This window comes from Oncorhynchus nerka, linkage group LG7 (assembly GCF_034236695.1).
Source record: "Oncorhynchus nerka isolate Pitt River linkage group LG7, Oner_Uvic_2.0, whole genome shotgun sequence".
Taxonomy (NCBI): Eukaryota; Metazoa; Chordata; class Actinopteri; order Salmoniformes; family Salmonidae; genus Oncorhynchus; species Oncorhynchus nerka.
This window is the reverse complement of record NC_088402.1, coordinates 62,767,671-62,787,642: the sequence shown is the minus strand read 5'-3', so window position 1 is coordinate 62,787,642 and position 19,972 is coordinate 62,767,671. Positions and strand designations below refer to the sequence as shown.

Below are 19,972 nucleotides of genomic sequence, written 5' to 3'. Positions count from 1 at the left end.
ATAGAATATTATTTGTGAAATGAAATAGCCTATTTGAGGCTGTTGACTGGAGGGCAGGCCCACAACAATGGCCAAAGTGAAATGGAGACAGTAGATCTAGCTGGTCTGTCATAATATAGAGACAGTAGATCTAGCTGAAATGTCATAATATAAATGAGACAGTAGATCTAGCAGGTCTATAATAATATATTCAACCTTATGTTCCCTGTACTCTATATATATATATATATATATATATATATATGTTTATTATACCTGTTGATACAGGGCTCATATGTGAAACTATTCTAACTGAACATTTTCTTTCACAGTGACACTGACTTCGAATGGGAGCCCCCAGCTCCTGCCACAAGTGGTGTTCATCTGCCCAAATGTATTTCTGCAGGCATGGATGTGTTATGGCACCTGGCAGCAGCACAATATTGTTTCATGTTTTTTCATTAAAAATATTTGTGTGTGTGTGTGGGGGGGGGGGGGGGGGGGTTGTTAGAAAACTATATACAAAATACCAAATTGGTTATTCCATTCAAAATGTATAACTTCACCAATTTGGCCACTTGGGTACATTTGGGCTACTTGTGTGGGACACCTGGGTGACTTGTCATGTAGCACACTCATTTTGGAAGTTATCATTCTGAAACTTTGCACAAGTACTGTTGCCCTCTTATGTTTTTTTTCATTGTATTATCTAAACCAGATCTATTGTGTTATATTCTCTTACATTCTATTCACATTTACACAGACTTCAGAGTGTTTTCTTTCAAATGGTACCAAGAATATGCATATCCTTGGTTCTGTGCCTGAGCTACAGGCTGTTAGATTTGGGTATGTCTTCAGGTGGAAATTGAAAAAAGCAGGGGGGTAGCTCTAAGAGGCTGTTAGATTACAGGATTACATTTTGAATGGAATAACCATTTTGGTATTTTGTATATAGTTTTCTAACACAACTTATTTTCAATAGCGGCCTAGGAACGGTGGGTTAACTGCCTTGTTCAGGGGCAGAATTACAGATTTTTACCTTGTCAGCTCTGGGATTCAATCTTGCAACCATACAGTTAACTAGCCCAACGCTCTAACCACCTGATTACATTGCACTCCACGAGGAGACTGCCTGTTACGCGAATGCAGTAAGAAGCCAAGGTAAGTTGTTAGCTAGCATTAAACTTATCTTATAAAAACAATCAATCATAATCACTAGTTAACTACACATGGTTGATGATATTACTAGTTTATCTAGTGTATAGTTGCTCCAATGTGTACCTAACCATAAACATCAATGCCTTTCTTAAAATCAATACACAAGTATATATTTTTAAATCTGCATATTTAATATTGCCTGCTAACCTGGCTCGTTGCGAACTCTGTGAAGACTATGTCTTCCTAACAAAGACAGCCAACTTCGCCAAACGGGGGATGATTTAACAAAAGCACATTTGTGAAAAAAACAACTGTACCTAACCATAAACATCAATGCCTTTCTTAAAATCAATACACAGAAGTATATTTTTAATCCTGCATATTTTGCTAAAAGAAGTTAGCAGGCAATATTAACCAGGTGAAATTGTGTCACTTCTCTTGCGTTCATTGCACGCAGAGTCAGTGTATATGCAATAGTTTGGGCCGCCTAATTTGCCCGAATTTTACGTAATTATGACATAACATTGAAGGTTGTGCAATGTAACAGGAATATTTAGACTTATGGATGCCACCCGTTAGATAAAATACGGAACGGTTCCGTATTTCACTGAAAGAATAAACGTTTTGTTTGAGATGATAGTTTCCGGGTTCAACCATATTAATGACCTAAGGCTCATATTTGTGTGTGTTATTATGTTATGATTAAGTATATGAATTGATAGAGCAGTCTGACTGAGAGATGGCAGGCACCAGCAGGCTCGTAAGCATTCATTCAAACAGCACTTTTGTGCGTTTTGCCGGCAGCTTATCGCTGTGCTTCAAGCATTGTGCTGTTTATGACTTCAAACCTATCAACTCCCGAGATTAGGCTGGTGTAACCGATGTGAAATGGCTAGCTAGTTAGCGGGGTGCGCACTAATAGTGTTTCAAACGTCACTCGCTCTGAGACATGGAAGTGGTTGTTCCCCTTGCTCTGCAAGGGACGCGGCTTTTGTGGAGCGATGGGTAATGCTGCTTCGAGGGTGGCTGTTGTCGATGTGTTCCTGGTTCAAGCCCAGGTAGGGGCGAGGAGAGGGACGGAAGCTATACTGTTACACTGGCAATACTAAAGTGCCTATAAGAACATAGTCAAAGGTATATGAAATACAAATGGTATAGAGAGAGAGTCCTTTAAATACTATATTAACTACAACCTAAAACTTCTTACCTGGGAATATTGAAGACTCCTGTTAAAAAGGAACCACCAGCTTTCATATGTTCTCATGTTCTGAGCGTTAGCTTTTTTACATGGCACATATTGCACTTTTACTTTCTTCTCCAACACTTTGTTTTTGCATTATTTAAACCAAATTGAACAAGTTTAATTTATTTGAGGCTAAATTGATTTGATGTATTATATTAACTTGAAATAAGTGTTTATTCAGTATTGTTGTAATTGTCATTATTACAAATAAATAAAATAAATTAGGCCGATTAATTGGCTTTTTTTGGTCCTCCAATAATGGGTATCGGCGTTGAAAAATCATAATCGGTCAACCCATGGTCTCGAGCTTAATGACGAGTTTGGAGGGTACTATGGTGTTAAATGCTGAGCTGTTGTCGATGAACAGCATTCTCACATGGGTATTCCCCTTGTCCAGGTGGGTTAGGGCAGTGTGCAGTGTGATTGCGTCGTCTGTGGACCTATTGGGGCGGTAAGCAAATTCAAGTGGGTCAGGTAGGGTGGAGGTGATATGATCCTTAACTCGTCTCTCAAAGCACTTCATGATGACGGAAGTGAGTGCTATGGGGAGATAGTCGTTTAGCTCAGTTACCTTAGCTTTCTTGGGAACATGAACAATGGTGGCCCTCTTGAAGCATGTGGGAACAGCAGACTGGGATAAGGATTGATTGAATACGTCCGTAAACACACCTGCCAGCTGGTCTGCGCATGCTTTGAGGACGTGGCTAGGGATGCCGTCTGGGCCGGCAGCCTTGCAAGGGTTAACATGTTTAAATGTTTTACTCACGTTACTCATGTTGCGGTGAAGGAGAGCCCTTTGGTTTTGTTTGGGCCGTGTCATTGGCACTGTATTGTCCTCAAAGTGAGCAAAATAGTTTTTTAGTTTGTCTGGGAGCAAAACATAGTGGTCCATGACGGGGCTGGTTTTCTTTTTGTAATCTGTGAGTGACTGTAGACACTGCCACATACGTCTTGTGTCTGAGCCGTTGAATTGCGACTCTACTTTGTCTCTATACTGACGCTTAGGTTGTTTGATTGCCTTGCGGAGGGAATAGCTACATTGTTTGTATTCGGTCATGTATCCGGTCGCCTTGCCATGATTAAAAGCAGTAGTTTGCGCTTTCAGTTTTACGCGAATGCTGCCATCAATCCATGGTTTCTGGTTGGGTAAGGTTTTAATAGTCACCGTGGGTACATCATCACCGATGCACTTGCAAATAAACTCGCTCACCGAATCAGCGTATACATCCGTTGTTGTTGTCGGAGGCTATCCGGAACATGTCCCATTCCACGCGATCGAAGCAATCTTGAAGCGTGGAACTAAATTGGTGAGACTAGCGTTGAATAGACCTGAGCACGGGCATTTCCTGTTTTAGTTTCTGTCTATAGGCTGGGAGCAACAAAATGGAGTAGTGGTCAGATTTGCCGAAAGGAGGGTGGGGGAGGGCTTTGTATGCGTCGCGGAAGTTATAGTAGCAATGATCCAGAATGTTGCCAGCCCGGGTAGTGCATTCGATATGCTGATAAAATATAGGGAGCCTTGTTTTCAGATTAGCCTTGTTAAAATCCCCAGCTACAATAAATACAGCCTCAGGATATGTTGTTTCCAGTTTACATAGAGTCCAATGAAGTTCTTTCAGGGCCGACAAGGTGTCTGCTTGGGGGGAAAAACACGGCTGTGATTATAATCAATGCTCTTGGTAGATAATGCGGTCAGCATTTGATTGTAAGGAACTCTAGATCAGGTGAACAAAAAGGACTTGAGTTCCTGTATGTTGTTATGATCACACCAAACATCTCTGTTAAGAATGGGGGGTTGTATTCCTTATGATAAGGAATACAACCCCCCATTCTTATCAGAGATGTTTGTTTCTGTCGGAGCGAAGTGTGAAGAAACCGGGTGGCTGTACAGACTCTGATAACATATCCCGAGTGAACCATGCTTCTGTGAAACAGAGAAATCTCTGATGTGATACAACCTGGAATCGAACCAGGGTCTGTAGTGACGCCTCTAGCACTGAGATGCAGTGTTTTAGACCACTGCGCCACTTGGGAGCCCCAAATGTACTGTGTAAATTGTTCAAAGTAGTAATTGTGCATAGAGTTCTAATGGTTTGTTAAACTTTGAAAACATCTGGGAGGTTTTTGGCATACATTTTCAAGTAAAAACACTTCCGAGTCTCAGCGTAATACCGTTTCTGTGGAATTGCGGCATGAGGCAATAGAGGAGGACACTGTGTGGGTAGGTAGAGACTCACGCTGGCCGGCCCTCTGAATTGATTGGGCTCATGTTCTGGTTGGAGAGAGCTGACCAGAGAAGCACAGCAGCTCATGACCTTGACAAGGCATGTTTCCCCGTGGCCGGCCTTACACCAGCTAGGATTACAAATCTTCAGCATTAAGCAGAGAACAGCAACATAAACGGCCAGTGACCATGCATGAGCTCACAACATCAGCACTCACATCTTACTTTCAAACACAATATATAGGCAAAAGCTGCTGTACATTTGTTTCCTCAGCTGTGTGTCTTGTACTAGACATCATTCGTACTCAGTATAATATTTTCACGTTCTTCTTCAAGTGGTTATGGGAAAAGTGATAATTCCTGCATTAGCATTTTTACCTCTTAGTATGAACAGATGATCTTATAAATATTAAGCATTATATTTTCTACATACATTATATCTGTTTAGGCGTTTAAGTTTACGCTGAAAACATTTTTTTGTCCGATTTTTGGGAGTGGTAGAAACAATTTAGCTAAATGAATATTGGAGAAACACTGGAAAGTGACACGTTGTAAGACAAAGAAAATACCTCCAAGGCCCATAACACATTATGTTCTATATACTACAATAAAAGAGAAGGCTGCAAATGACAAACAACTTACTGGAGGATGCAAAAATATATAAATATTTAGCCAAATGTAATGTATCAAAAGTCCTTTAGGAACCACAAACGGGGAACGAAGCAGCACTCCCCATAGATAAAACAAAGTAAACCTGAAGTACCCTTCACCACCACTAGTTATCCCCGTTGTATAGTCAGGTTTATGCATTGAGGCTCAACACAACAAATAGGCTTGCTCACAGCAAACACTGCACGCATTGCTAATAAAGCAACACCTCCTGCCTTACCACACCCAAAATATCTAATCTCCAACCTTTCTTGTGCTCTGCATTGTCCCCTGCTGCTGCTGCTCGCTTGGCCTCCCTGCTCTCTTGGTTGGCCCTGTCCTTCTGCTTCTTCTTACTGGTGGTGTCATCGGCGCTGCGCTGACCCCCATTCCGCCGGCCTGATTCAGTGCTGCTGGCCATCTTCAGGCACTTAGCGCTCACGGGACGCCCGTCGCCTGCGTCGCTGCTGCTGGGGTCTGGTTCTGAGGTGTGCCGCTTTCTGCCCGGTCCAGCTATCTTGGCGATGTAACAAGTTAGAACTCTCCCAAAACAGAATCAAGGGGCCTGAATAGAGTCAGGAGACCAACACAGTTATCAATGAGTGTTGCAGAACTACATAAGAGTCATGAATAGAGGTCGACCAACTAAACGGAATGTCAGATTAATTAGAGACGATTTTAAGTTCTCATAACAATCGGAAATCTGTATTTTTGGGGCGCCAATTATTTTTTATACCTTTATTTAACTAGTCAAGTCAGTGAAGAACACATTCTTATTTTCAATGACGGCCTAGAAACGATGGGTTAACTGCCTTGTTCAGGGGCAGAACGACAGATTTTCACCTTGTCAGCTCTGGGATTCAATCTTGCAACCTTACCGTTAACTAGTCCAACGCTCTAACCACCTGCCTCTCATCACTCCACGAGGAGCCTGCCTGTTATGCGAATGCAGTAGAAGCCAAGGTAAGTTGCTAGCGTATAAAAATCAATCAATCATAATCACTAGTTATAACTACACATGGTTGACGATATACTAGTTTATCGAGCGTGTCCTGCGTTGCATATAATCAATGCAACACTGATTTAACAAAAGCGCATTTGCGAAAATCGTATCAATCGTTGGACGACTGTACCTAACCATAAACGCCAATGCCTTTCTTAAAATCAATACACAGAAGTATATATTTTTGTACCTGCATATTTAGCTAAAAGAAATCCAGGTTAGCAGGCAATATTAACCAGGTGAAATTGTTACTTATCTTGCATCCATTGCACGCAGAGTCAGTGTATATGCAACAGTTTTGGCTAGTTAGCAAGATACACACACAGTAGTGTGAGATAGAAAGTAATGACACGGTGCACATATCTGCATATTTGTGATGTAATAGCACAGAGTTTCTAAACCCAGAAGTGCAACATCGTCAATAAGAGAAGTGAAAAATTCTTCATTAGTTGTTCATTTTCTCAAAATCTAAAAGGCACAACCTAGATTCAAGACAATGTCTTAAGTAGTTGAACATGTTAATACTCAAAGTGTTAAAGTTACACCTTTTTATTTTCGTCACAAACAACTTTGTATTGAAGGAGTGCCTTTGATTTGACGGCCTGCACATTAAATAAAATGTTGTTGGTCACATACACAGTACAGCGCGAGACGACCATTAGACTCAATGATGCATTTCTGCACATGAGCTAAGGTAACCAATGTCGCCATGACATTGCCTACAAGTGTGATCGTGGATTTCTATTGGAGAAGCAATTTACATTTACATTACATTTAAGTCATTTAGCAGACGCTCTTATCCAGAGCGACTTACAAATTGGTGCGTTCACCTTAAGACATCCAGTGGAACAGCCACTTTACAATAGTGCATCTAAATCTTTTAAGGGGGGTGAGAAGGATTACTTTATCCTATCCTAGGTATTCCTGAAAGAGGTGGGGTTTCAGGTGTCTCCGGAAGGTGGTGATTGACTCCGCTGTCCTGGCGTCGTGAGGGAGTTTGTTCCACCATTGGGGGGCCAGAGCAGCGAACAGTTTTGACTGGGCTGCGCGGAAACTGTACTTCCTCAGTGGTAGGGAGGCGAGCAGGCCAGAGGTGGATGAACGCAGTGCCCTTGTTTGGGTGTAGGGCCATTTCTGCCCATCTTCAATAGTAGGCTATTTTCACAGACCCCTTTTGGCTACTTTCAGAACTACTGGCTAAAAAGTATACAAAAGTACCGGATAATATCTTTAAGTTGAACGCACTAACTGTAGCTAAGTCATTCTGGAGAAGAGCTCCTGCTAAATTACTTAAATGTAAATGAAGTGTAAAATGAACCCTCACCCCTTTCAGATTAAACTATTTAATTCCAAACATTTCCTTTATATTAATCAGATTGCATTATCTCTGTAAACATTCCTTGCATCCATTATTTTATTTAACTAGGCAAGTCAATTAAGAACAAATTCTTATTTTCAATGACAGCCTACCAAGAGGCAAAACACCTCCTGTGGGGACAGAGGCTAGGATTAAAAATGTAAATGTGGGACAAAACACACATCACGACAAGAGAGGCACCACAAGCCCACAACACGACATAAAGAGAGACCTAAGACAACGCCACAACATGGCAGCAGCACAACATGGTACAAACATCGTTAGGCACAGACAAAAGCACAAAGGGCAAAAAGGTAGAGAAAACAATACAACTGTCAGTAAAAGTGTCCATGATTGGGTCTTTGAATGTAGAAATGGTGATAAAACAGTCAATTGTTTGTGTTTTTTGCAGCTCGTTCCATTTACATTTACATTTAAGTCATTTAGCAGACGCTCTTATCCAGAGCGACTTACAAATTGGTGCGTTCACCTTAAGACATCCAGTGGAACAGCCACTTTACAATAGTGCATCTAAATCTTTTAAGGGGGGGGGGGGGTGAGAAGGATTACTTTATCCTATCCTAGGTATTCCTGAAAGAGGTGGGGTTTCAGGTGTCTCCGGAAGGTGGTGATTGACTCCGCTGTCCTGGCGTTGTGAGGGAGTTTGTTCCACCATTGGGGGGCCAGAGCAGCGAACAGTTTTGACTGGGCTGCGCGGGAACTGTACTTCCTCAGTGGTGCTATCTTGAAGCGAACTGAAAAGAGGAGCGAAACTGGGATGTGTTCGCTTTGGGGACCTTCACAGAATGTGACTGGCAGAACGAGTGCTGTATATGGAAGATGAGGGTATTAGTAGGTATCTCAGAGGGGAGTGAGGCCGAATAAGGTTTTTATAAATAAACATCAACCAGTAGGTCTTGCGCCAGGTATACAAATATGTCCAGTTTACAGAGGAGTATAGAGTGCAAAGACGAGTCCTATAAGGTGCATTGGTGGAAAATCTGATGTCCCGAATGGTAAAGAACATCTAGTCTATCAAGCATAGTCACTTTAATAACTCTACCTACATATTACCTCAACTAACCAGTGCCCATTGACTCTGTACCGGTGCCCCCTGTATATAGCCTCGCTATTGTTATTTTACTGCTGCTCTTTATTTATTTGTAACTTTTTTTCTTCTGATTATTATTATTATTTTATTTTTTTACTGCATTTTTGGTTAGGGGGCTTCTAAGTAAGCATTTCACTATATGGCTACACCGCGGTTGTATTTGCCGCACGTGACATAACATTTGATTTCATCTGTAAATTATGTCTCCGTAATCTAGCATGGGTAAAAATTAATCAGGATTAGTTAGTATTATCTAGCTACTAGAAAGTTAAACCGATTGGTGGTGGCTGTCTAATTTAGCTACAAATTAAAAAACCCAACAATGTAACATATTTAGCTAACGTTAAATATCTTGAACGTTTTGCCTTGGCTGTTGCAACCTGGATTGTTAACGTCAGTCAATGTGGCTAGCAAATCTCTACCTTTTTGGTACAATGCTGGCTAACTACAATATCTTTAAGTAACTAGTTGTGTTTAACTTTACAAATTGCATTTGGCTATAGCTAGCTCCCTAGTTAACGTTACACCTTGATGTACATTTATGCCACAGCCTATTTATCCTCAATGTAATGGCGTCATGTTGCTGCGGCAAGTCAGCTAGCTACTGTAGCTACATCACGTTAGCTATCTAGCATACTAAAATAAGTTACTTGGCTGTCAATGATCATTGGCAAATCAAGTTGTTCAATAATCAGATTATTCAACATTAAAATGTGAACATGTGATTTCTCATGTCATTAATGACAGGAATAGCTCAATTGCCAATGTAACGTGAGTCGGCTAACGACGTTACTAGCCAACGTAGCTCGTTAACGTTACTCAACTAACAGTTTAACGTTAGCTAAGCTAACAACAGTTAGCCATCTTTAGTTTGTTGGCCAGCTAACGTGCGTTATGTTGACAAGCTAGACAAACAATGCATATTGACAATATCACCTCATGCCTTGTTATAATAAAATATAAATTGTGGCGGACTACTTACAAAACGTGTATAATTTGGAGTATGGTCTCCGGGTCTTTGGGCACAATGCCGGTGACTCCGTAACGTTACTTCAACAGTCCTCGCTAAGCTTAATGAAACAGTCGCGGGCCTCTGCTCATCCCTGCTTGCAATCGAAACCCCGTACTCCGGTGTTTCTCGAAAATTCTCTTTATCCAGGACCCATTTTTTTATATATATATACCGAATATATAAAGCAAATAAATGTGACGTAAATTACAACAAATCTATCAATCGCTTCAACCTACTTTACCGGCCCCCGCGCAATGACTCGCACTTTGTTTTAGGAACAAAAACAGTCCAAACCGAAATCCACTCTGAAGACTAGGCACTTCCTGAAGGCAGCACTGTAGCTACCAAACCCTCACCATGTGATCAAGGTTTTCTTGGTTGGTTCTACAGACGGCTATGCAAGCAGGGAATGCGATTATTAAAACATTATTATTCTTCTTCTTCTAACATGGCGGTTCGCAAACAATCGCTTAACTGAATTTCACCCTAACACAGGATTATTATAGGGAGGTTATTATAAGGGGATATTTAATAGAATATGACATTTGTTGACATCTTCTCCTCAGGGAATCGATACCGCTCTCCCCACCATGGCAATGTATGTTGATTATGTGCGGCGATGGTGTTCCGGTCACACAATTTCAGTTTGGAGGGTGGAAATGTTTTTTCAATGTCTATTTTCAGGTAACCCCAAAACAGTTCTGTCCATTACAAAAAAAGTAATACAAACCATTTAATGTATGTAGGGTTTAATGAGCACATTCATCCATCATTGATCCAGGTGAGATATCAGAAACTGTCAAAGTGACCTTTCATCCAGTGGGTAGGGTACACAACTTTTATTCATTTTTTGTTTGTTTATCCAGAACAATGTATTCATACATATTTTTCTTGGCTTCTTTATATTATGAATGTGTCAGGGTTTTGGGGGGTGATCTGAGTTTTGGGCCAAACATGTGCAAAGGTCTGTATTTTGCATGCGCACATTAACACATTTGAATTGAAATGTCATATGGAGGCACTTCTATCCTTCAGTTGAAAGTCGCACAGTAATACACAATGTGGCCACACAATGTTATATTAGTTGTGTGAAATCTCACAATCAAAAAGGCACGGTTACACAGTGTAGTCGGACAGGCACCTCCAGGGCGAGGTGCATAGTGTACAGGCTCAGTGGTGTGAAACAGGAGTAGTTTCATATAGTGTCTGTCAGTGTTGGTTTGACCAGCCAGGTCCTGGCTGTTACTGACAGGTGTTGTAGATCTGGATCTGTTTGTTGATGTCGTTGAGGATAGCCTTCATCTTGTCTTCTAGGCCGTCCAGCTGCTGGGCTTTGCCCTCCAACGTTTTCTGGTTCTCTTCATAGTCTTTCTCTAGCTCTGTGGATATAAAGTATTGTCTAGTTTATATTTTAAATGTTTCATCTTAGAATAACAAGGACTGGCTGACAGACCTACATTTTGGTCTCTGGTCAAAGAACAATCAGACAAATTCAGACAATACAGTGACACTTTATAACCACAAGAGGGCAATGTTGCCTTCGCTATTCTCCAAGGTTAGCGTGTGAAAATCTAAAGTCCCTCCTACACACCTGCTAGTCTCTGAAGCTTGTTCTGGGCGTCCTTCAGTAGCTCTTTGGCTTCGTCTCTTAGGCGCTCTGCTTTCTTCTTCGCCTCCTGGACGGTCTTGGCTTTCGTGTCCACCAACTCCTGCACTGTGTGATACTTATCCATCAGCTCGCCATCTAAAATCTGAGAGAAAGAAGACTGCATAATCAGTAACAGACACGGTATTACAGTCACAAATGTACACAAATAAACAACACACACACACCTGCTTAGCCTCATTGGCTTTGTCCCGTGCCATAGTGGCTGTCTCCTCAGCTCGAGCTGCTGCCACGCTGTTGTGGGCACGTTTGAGCTTCAGAGCATTAATCTCCCGACCTAGGTTGCCCATGCGGTCCATGGCATCATTCAAGTCATGTTCACTGCTGGAGGTCTCAGACTCAATCTAAAAGCAGGGAAAACATCAGGAATGTATTCTCTTTTGATCCCTTCATCACATCAAACTGCATGCAGATGGTGTCCACACACTTGAGTACCTGTGCTAGTCGAGCTTCCGTTTCACCAATGTCAGCCCGAGCCCGTTGTATGGCCTTCTCTGCTGTGGCCTGGGCCTTCTTAGCATCCTCAAGTGCCTGTTTTACTGTCTCTGCTGTGGATTTCACCCCCTCTGCCCGATTCCTACATAACGGAAACACATGTCAGAATCAGGAGCGTCTTGCTCTGCTGAAACATTTCCTTTGACATGACACAGCTATGATCTACACAGTGTACAAAACATTAAGAACACCTTCCTAAGATTGAGTTGCACCCCGCCCCTTTTGCCCCCAGAACAGCACAATTCGCCGGGGCATGGACTTTATAAGGTGTCAAAAGCATTTCACAGGGATGTTGGCCCACGTTGGGTGGTGGACCATTCTTGATACACACGTGGAACCGTTGCAGTTGCAGCACTTACTACCGTACCCCGTTCAAAGGCACTTAAATATTTTGTCTTGCCCATTCACTCTCTGAATGACACACATACATAATCCATGTCTCAAGGTTTAAAAATCCTTCTTGAACCCATCCCCTTCCCTTCATCTGCAATGATTGAAGTGGATTTAACAAGTGACATCAATAAGGGATCATAGCTTTCACCTGGTTTCACCTGGTCAGTCTATGTCATGGAAATGTTTTGTACCTTCAGTGTATAACCCTCTACATACAAGGCACACACACACACCTGGCCTTCTTGGCCTCCTGCAGAAGCTGCTCTGCTTTGCGCACATCGTCCTGTGTCTGTTGCAGAATGGCGTCTACGTTGGAGAGGCTCCGGACCCGGTCCTTGATCTCCTCTGCCAGGTGTCTGATCTGCTGTGGTGAGGCTGGGATGGACAGCTCCAGGACACGGTTGGCAACCGTCTCAATGCTGTCTGGATCCGCACCCTCCTCTGCAAGGAGATGGATATTCAGATCAGCACAGATATTTTTGATGTTGATTGGGAAGTTAACACTTAGTGAAGATGCTGATCATGATGATGATCCCGAGTTTAAGATAAATTGCTTTTATAGACAAGGACCTTACTGCTCCTCGAACATCTGAATTTTCTATCACTTTAGCCAACTCACGCATGAGGAAGTCCCGAATCTGCTTGATGAGGTCCCGCAGGTCATTGTTGGAGCGCTCCACCTTGTTCTTGGTGTTGGTGGCCTTGTCCAGAGCTGCCTGGGCTTTACTCTTCGCCTCCTCTGCCTTGGTCTTGGCATCTGCAACCTGAGAAGCCCTCAGAATCAGGGATAACTGTTATCAAGTACCCTTATGCTGTAGGTCATACAGTTGTATGCATTAGTGGCATGCCGCAATAGATTTTGCAGGTCTCCATTTCCTGTCAAGACAGTGTTGGTTTAGGTACACATAGTGTAACTGACCTTGTGGAAGAGCTCCTCTACCTCCCCCATGGCTTTGTTCAGCTCTTTCTCTGCGTGCTTGGACCTCTCCAGGGCGTTATCTGCCATCGCTACGGCACCGTTGCAGTTCAGGCCTCCGCAGTGCCTATTCCCCTCATCGTCACGGCAACCTGCTCCTCCGCAAAGACTCTCTGCACAGGGGGCATCGCCAGGGGTCCCACAGACCTGATCAAAGGTGGTGGGGGTGGAACATGTATCAGATTACTACATTTGTTTATAACTTTGCCTGAACTCTTCTTCTGATCTTGTGCTGTTTAAGGGGTTTAATCCAATCAGAGAGATGATGCATGCTTCACCTTCTCGTTGATCTTCTTCATGTCCAGGGTCTGAGCCTTGGCATTGAGGTCCCCCAGGGCTCGCTTGTTGGCAGCGTTCTTACGGTTGAAGTCATCTTTCTTGGCAGAGATGAGGCGTTCTGTCTTGCGGCGTGTGTCTGCTGATTGGCTAACAGTGCTGGGCGTGGTGGTGGTTGACTGGTTGGCTCGCCGCTCTGCATCATGGGACTTGTTATAAGAGCTGCGGATGCTGTCATATGCACCTGGAGGAAAGAGAGTGCCAAATAATAATAACAACACATTTAATACTACATTTAACTAATCTTTTTTAAGTATTTCTACAAAAAAAACATTAATAACATCAGTCATTAGGGCATTTTGTATCCCAGAAACCCTATGTTGGAAGGGGGAAATGAAGTCTCTGCTCACCCAGGAAGTTGGAGTTCTTGAGGATGTCCAGTTGACGGTGGAGCTGATCTGAGGTCAGGTTTAGCTGTTTGGCCTCTCTCTCCAGAGCACTGAGCTCATTACTGGCCTCAACGTTGCTGTTCTGCACACTGGTCAGGTCTCCCTCCAGACGATTCAGTGTGTCTGTGGTCTCACCTATCTGAGACCTGCAGGAGAAAGGGATAGGAAATTACAGTTAAACTCCAAAACTGGAGGAGAGGCATATTTATGGTGAATCTTTATGCAGACTGAAAGTCTATCTATGTATGTGTATTGGTATGTACAGTATAATACAGTGTCTGTGTGTATGTCTTGTACCTGAGGTCTTCAATGAGCTCCATCAGGCTGCTGACTGCCTCTGCGGTGGTGTTGCGGGCGTTGACGATGCCCTGGGCCTGTGCCAGCTTCTTCTCCAGGTCTCTGAAGGCCTTCTCATAGGCTCCAGTCAGGCCCGTGGTCTGGATCTCTTGAGCCCGCTCTGACAGGGTCTTGGTTCGGACAGCCAGGTCCTGCACCACCCGGTCCCAGTCCCCAAAGCACTGATGGCAGGGCTGGCAGTTAGGGAACTGGCCTGAGAAGCCCCTCGCACACTGGTCACAACGCACGCCTGACACCCCCTGCTGACACACACAGTGGCCTGACTTCTGGTCACACTGGGATGTCTCTATGCCCCTGGGGTCACAGTCACAGACTGAGCGAGATAGAGAGAGAGAAAGTGAGGGATTGTTAGTATACAGTGCATTCGGAAAGTATTCAGACCCCTTGACTTTTCCACATTTTGTTATGTTACAGCCTTATTCTAAAGTTGATTAAATAAAACATTTTCCTCACCATTCTACACACAATACCCCATAATGAGAAAGCGAAAACAGGTTTTTAGAAAGTTTAGCAAATTTATTTTAAAAAATATTTAAAAAATAATACTTATGTAAATAAGGTATTCATACTCTTTGCTATGAGACTCAAAATTGAGCTCAGGTGCATCCTGCTTTCATTGGTCATCCTTAAAATTGGAGTCCACCTGTGGTAAATTCAATTGATTGGACATGATTTGAAAAGGCACACGCCTATCTATTTAAGGTCCCACAGTTGACAGTGCATGTCAGAGCAAAAACCAATCCACGAGGTTGAAGAAATTGTCCGTAGAGCTCCGAGACAGGATTGTGTCGAGGCACAGACTTGGGGAAGGGTAACAAAAAATGTCTGCAGCATTGAAGGTCCCCAAGAACACAGTGGCCTCCATCATTCTTAAATGGAAGAAGTTTGGAACCACCAAGACTCTCCCTAGAGCTGGCCGCCCGGACAAACTGAGCAGTCAGGGGAGAAGGGCCATGGAGGTGACCAAGAACCCGATGGTCACTCTGACAGAGCTCTACAGTTCCTCTGTGGAGATGGGAGAACCTTGCAGAAGGACTACCATCTCTGCAGCACTTCACCAATCACGCCTTTATGGTAGAGTGGCCAGACAGAAGCCACTCCTCAGTAAAAGGCACATGACAGCCCAAGAAGACATGGGGCTGTAATCGCTGCCAAAGCTGCTTCAAAAAAGTACTGAATACTTATGTAAATGTGATATTTACAGTTTTTATTTTTAATAAATTTGTGCAAATTTCTAAAAACCTGATTTTGCTTTGTCCTTATGGAGTATTGTGTGTATAGATTGATGTGGGGGAAAAAACAATTGAACACATTTTAGAATAAGGCTGTAACATAATAAATGTGAAAAAAAGTCATGGGGTCTGAATACTTTCCAAATGCACTGTATGTCAACTGCTGATATTTTGATGCCACACTTATAACATGTTCCATGACTCATGAATAACACCTTCTGTGACTCATGAATAACACCTTCCATGACTCATGAATAAATAACACCTTCCATGACTCATGAATAACACCTTCTGTGACTCATGAATAACACCTTCCATGACTCATGAATAACACCTTCTGTGACTCATGAATAACACCTTCCATGACTCATGAATAACACCTTCCATGACGTTAAAGCTGACCTCTGCACTGGATCCTGGGGTCTCCCCAGTAGTTCTCTTGGCAGTCTGTGCAGGTCTTTCCACCGAATCCATCACGACACTGACACTTTCCAGTGAACTGGGGCACAGGGAGGTCAAACATGAGCATGAGGTCACAGAAGAGGTCTGTCTCATAATTACACTATAATCATTTTGCTACACTCACAATAACATCTGCTAACCATGTGTATGTGACCAATACAATTTGATTTGATAATGGAACCACACACACACACCTCGTTGCAGGCCGAGTTGACAGCATTGTTGGGGTCACAGCCGCAGGCCTCACAGCCCCGCCCACTAGCTAGGTTCCAGTAGTTGGGCTTACAGTGGTCACATGTCAGGCCGATGGTGTTGGGTAAACACTGGCACTGCCCCGTGGCACGCTGGCAGACACACTCATCCCGCGCTGTACACTGGGTACGCTCTGTGCCCAGGAAGCTACAGGTGCACTCTGGGGAAGCATACAGAAGAAAATAGATTGAACCTTTACTAGGGTGCACGACACATAGTTTCAATGCAACATTCCTAAAATGAATGGTTCTTAAGTTTTCTGGTGTGTGACGAGGATGTGTCAACAGAGACTCACTTCTGCAGTTGCGTCGCGAGGCGTCTCCATAGTAACCACTCTTGCACAAGCCACAGTCCGGTCCCTCTGTGTTGTAGAGACACTTCTTACACTCTCCTGTCCGCCGGTCACACGCATCCAGATCTGACATGTCAATGTTATTACTGCACCTGCACGGCTGGCACCGCCCACCTGGCTGGGAGGGGTTACCGTAGTAACCAGGGGCGCACTCCTCACACCGGGAACCTGTGACCAATAGGAAAAAAGGTTGAGGGAGAAGGTGTGACATTTTTGAAAAGAAAGAGTACTTCAGTGGAATATCTCATGGTGAGATTGAGATATTTATTGGCTGGGTGATGGATATAAATTACTTCATATTTCCAAGTATTTCCAAACTGTTTTCCAGTGGATTTAAGTGAGACGGTTACAGTGTGACAGCTTCTTTGAACAGAGAGTCATGTGCTGTGTGTGATACCTACCTCAGTGACTATCAGTAAAGTAATTATCAGAATGTTACTCAAACTGTACACATCGTGTTATAAACTTAATTCGTTTTGATATTTTATCATTGTGCAATGCTATTATATCTTGGGTTAAAAGGGAGTTGGTTACCCAGGAGATTAACAGTGATTAGTGAGGATCTCTGTGATCACACTGTTGCAAAGTGGATTATGTTCAGTCTTTCGGCAGACGTGAACAATTAGCTTTTCTCACAAACAGCCTGTCAGGATTTGGCCAGGATTGTTCCGGTTTTGGCCACCAGATGCCCCCATTGTGCTTTTTGACCCTTTTGTTTTCCCTTGTTTCCAGTTATTATTTGCACCTGTGCCTCGTTTCCCTTGAATGTATTTAAACCCTTAGTTTTCCTCAGTTCTTTGCTCTGTGTTTGAATGTTAGCACCCAGCCCCAGTGATGCTGTGAACAGTTGTTGCGCCAGTTGGACTCGCTTGTGGTACTCTGTTTTTGTTCTAGTTTATTTATTTTTGATTATCTTTTGAGGCTTTTTCCTGCTGTACCTACCACCTTGTGGATTTACCTTTTGACTTGGAGGATTACCTTTTTCTCTTGGAATTACTTTTGACGTTGTGGATTTATATTTTTGCCTGAACTTTCCTTTTTACTTTATTAAAACACCGTCTCAAGTACTGCTGTGTCTGCCTCATCTTCTGGGTTCTGCCGACTATTAGTGGCTCAGTTTGCTAAGTGACTGTTTCTCACACCGGAGACCAGAGTTCATAACCGGGTCGTGACAGAGCCCATGTCTTCTTAAGATGGATTCAGAGGAAGGGAGACATACTTGCCATTTTTGAGTCCAGCTGGCGGCTGCAGGGGCAGAGTATGATGGTGTGGGAGGGGGCTGACTTTTGGGTCTGACAGACAACTTACAGCTGCTGGTCTTGTGGTCTCTCCAGCATACTCTTCCCCCTGCAGCCATTAGCTGGACAAAAAAAATGGGAAGTACTGTATTCTAAACCATAGTGGAACAAAATATAGGATTTCCTCATTTAATGGACAAGATTTCCTCAACTGATTGATAAAAGGGCATTGTGATACTACTATTTTGTGTTTAGGTGATTCATTGTGCCTTTGTTTCTTTGTGTCTTTGCGGAGCAAACTAAATATATTGAATAAAAGGATATGACACATAGAAGGGGCTGTTGATGGTAAGTAGGTTTACAGTAAAGCACATCATATTGATCTCATTGCAGCAAAGCTGTCTAAAGCAGAGTAGGCAGAATGCTTGTTTGTCTTTCTGTCACAGGCTCACAGTGAATGTACAATAGGTTGGCGTAATCTCACAGCTTCAGCTTGTCTACTATGACTGATATACCTGTTACTGTCTTTTGTGTCTGCAACAGAGGCAGAGAAGCAAAAGGCAGCGTGGCAGAGACTTTGTTGTTATCAGCTGGTTGACTGTTTGGCTGCTTAGTGCCTGTGTAAGCCAGCAGGAGTACCAAGCACTGACTATGTGCCCAGTATAACATTGTGGCACTGTGGCACAGCACCATAGATGGGTGGGGTGCTGAAGCCATGCAGGTGGCAGGGGTTGGTAAGGAGGGTGGGGTCACCATCACTACTCACGCTTGATAGAACCCTCGGAGCGCTTAACCATCCCCCCTGTGCCAAGTTGGGTAAGGGAGGAAACAAGACACATTATCATTCCACATTTTTCCTGGTAGGATAAACGTTCTACAAGAGAAGTGTCTATTTGTCTCACCAAAAGACCCACCCTGGCGAATGCCTTGGAATATCACACCATGGACATTTCCCTGAGTTAAATCACACTAACAGATCCTCTTTCACAGTACATCATCAACCCTAGGAAGCATCTGCTCATTCATGCAGACATGATCAAAACTGTTCTTCGTCCACTTGCCTGGCTGATAAAGAGGAGGAAGAACAGTAAGGAGAGAGAGAAGACACCTCAATGGAGAAATGGAGGTGTGGGTTGTACCTGTGTATCCTTGGTTACAGTTGCAGACCACCTGTCTGTTGCGGTTGTCCTGGTAACAGGAGGCAGCGAAGTGGCGTCCGCTGTTTGGGCCATCTGGGCAAGGGCAGGCCCGACATTGGTTACCCATACCTGTGCCCAACACTGGGTTGCCGTAGTAACCGTTGGCACACCTTGAAATACAGCAATAGCAGTATGCTTGTCAATAACATTACATTGGCTACCTTAATACTTATTCAAGATTCCCCACTGTCCCCGTGGTGAAGCCTAACCTGTCACATTTGTCCCCTCCAGTGTTGTCCCTGCAGTTGAGACAGGCTCCGGTCCTCTGGTGGCACTCCTCAGCATGTCCATTACACAGGCATCGCTTACAGTTGGGGAAGCCCCAGTGTCCTGCCTGGCAGCCATCGCACCGCTGGCCGAACGCACCCGGGCGGCACGGGCACTGCCCAGTCAACTGGTCACAGGACCGAGTGACCGCACCTTCCAGATTGCACTCACATGCTAGAGAGAGGGAGGGAGGGAGGGAGGGAGGGAGGGAGAGAGATTTATTGGAAAGTATAAATCAAGAGAGGAGTGGGTCAGTAGGTAATGAGGCAGCAGGGGGCGCCACCAGTACAGCTGTTCACATAAGTGGGATAGACAGACTGTACAGTCCAATGCACCTTTGCAGAATAAACTATTTGTGTACCCTACAGGATAACACCAGGAGTTTTGCCCTTTCTCTTTGTGCGGTTGACTGGGGTTACAACACTAACCTTTACATCCTGCAGGTCCAAAGCCGTACGTCCCAGGAGCACACTGGTCACAGCGAAGTCCAATCACGTTTGGCCTACAGCGACACTGACCTCCGTGCGTGTCACACACTGAGCTGACTGAGCCCTGGGGGTCACACAGGCAAGCTGTGAAGAAGAAAGACGTGATGAAAACGTTTTCATTTCATTGTGAAAATA

At 43.7% G+C, this 19,972-nt stretch overlaps 2 protein-coding genes across 14 annotated transcripts in view; both read right to left on the bottom strand.

Annotated features, from left to right (window-relative positions):
• Nucleotides 1–10,076, bottom strand: part of usp19 (ubiquitin specific peptidase 19) — a 36,071-nt gene extending 25,995 nt beyond the window's left edge. For 6 of the 12 annotated variants that reach the window (XM_065020691.1, XM_065020694.1, XM_065020695.1 and 3 more), the window contains exons 1-2: nucleotides 9,706–10,075; nucleotides 5,520–5,817 (exon numbers count right to left, since the gene is read on the bottom strand). In XM_065020691.1, the coding sequence (XP_064876763.1) occupies nucleotides 5,520–5,673 (154 nt within the window). In that variant the 5' untranslated portion in view covers nucleotides 5,674–5,817; nucleotides 9,706–10,075. Of the gene's footprint in view, nucleotides 1–5,519; nucleotides 5,818–9,705 lie in introns of all 12 variants that reach the window. The other 6 variants (XM_065020688.1, XM_065020693.1, XM_065020690.1 and 3 more) reach the window with 3 other exon arrangements.
• A 391-nt stretch (nucleotides 10,077–10,467) lies between these two features.
• lamb2 (laminin, beta 2 (laminin S)) overlaps nucleotides 10,468–19,972 on the bottom strand; it is a 43,705-nt gene continuing 34,200 nt past the window's right edge. For both annotated transcript variants that reach the window (XM_029664438.2, XM_065020687.1), the window contains 16 exons: nucleotides 19,778–19,921; nucleotides 19,292–19,523; nucleotides 19,023–19,192; nucleotides 16,589–16,813; nucleotides 16,236–16,453; nucleotides 15,982–16,078; nucleotides 14,288–14,660; nucleotides 13,952–14,136; nucleotides 13,544–13,785; nucleotides 13,209–13,412; nucleotides 12,909–13,053; nucleotides 12,523–12,730; nucleotides 11,837–11,978; nucleotides 11,569–11,745; nucleotides 11,327–11,486; nucleotides 10,468–11,114 (listed from right to left, as the gene is read on the bottom strand). In XM_029664438.2, the coding sequence (XP_029520298.1) occupies nucleotides 10,978–11,114; nucleotides 11,327–11,486; nucleotides 11,569–11,745; nucleotides 11,837–11,978; nucleotides 12,523–12,730; nucleotides 12,909–13,053; nucleotides 13,209–13,412; nucleotides 13,544–13,785; nucleotides 13,952–14,136; nucleotides 14,288–14,660; nucleotides 15,982–16,078; nucleotides 16,236–16,453; nucleotides 16,589–16,813; nucleotides 19,023–19,192; nucleotides 19,292–19,523; nucleotides 19,778–19,921 (3,059 nt within the window). In that variant the 3' untranslated portion in view covers nucleotides 10,468–10,977. The remainder of the gene's footprint in view (nucleotides 11,115–11,326; nucleotides 11,487–11,568; nucleotides 11,746–11,836; nucleotides 11,979–12,522; nucleotides 12,731–12,908; nucleotides 13,054–13,208; nucleotides 13,413–13,543; nucleotides 13,786–13,951; nucleotides 14,137–14,287; nucleotides 14,661–15,981; nucleotides 16,079–16,235; nucleotides 16,454–16,588; nucleotides 16,814–19,022; nucleotides 19,193–19,291; nucleotides 19,524–19,777; nucleotides 19,922–19,972) is intronic.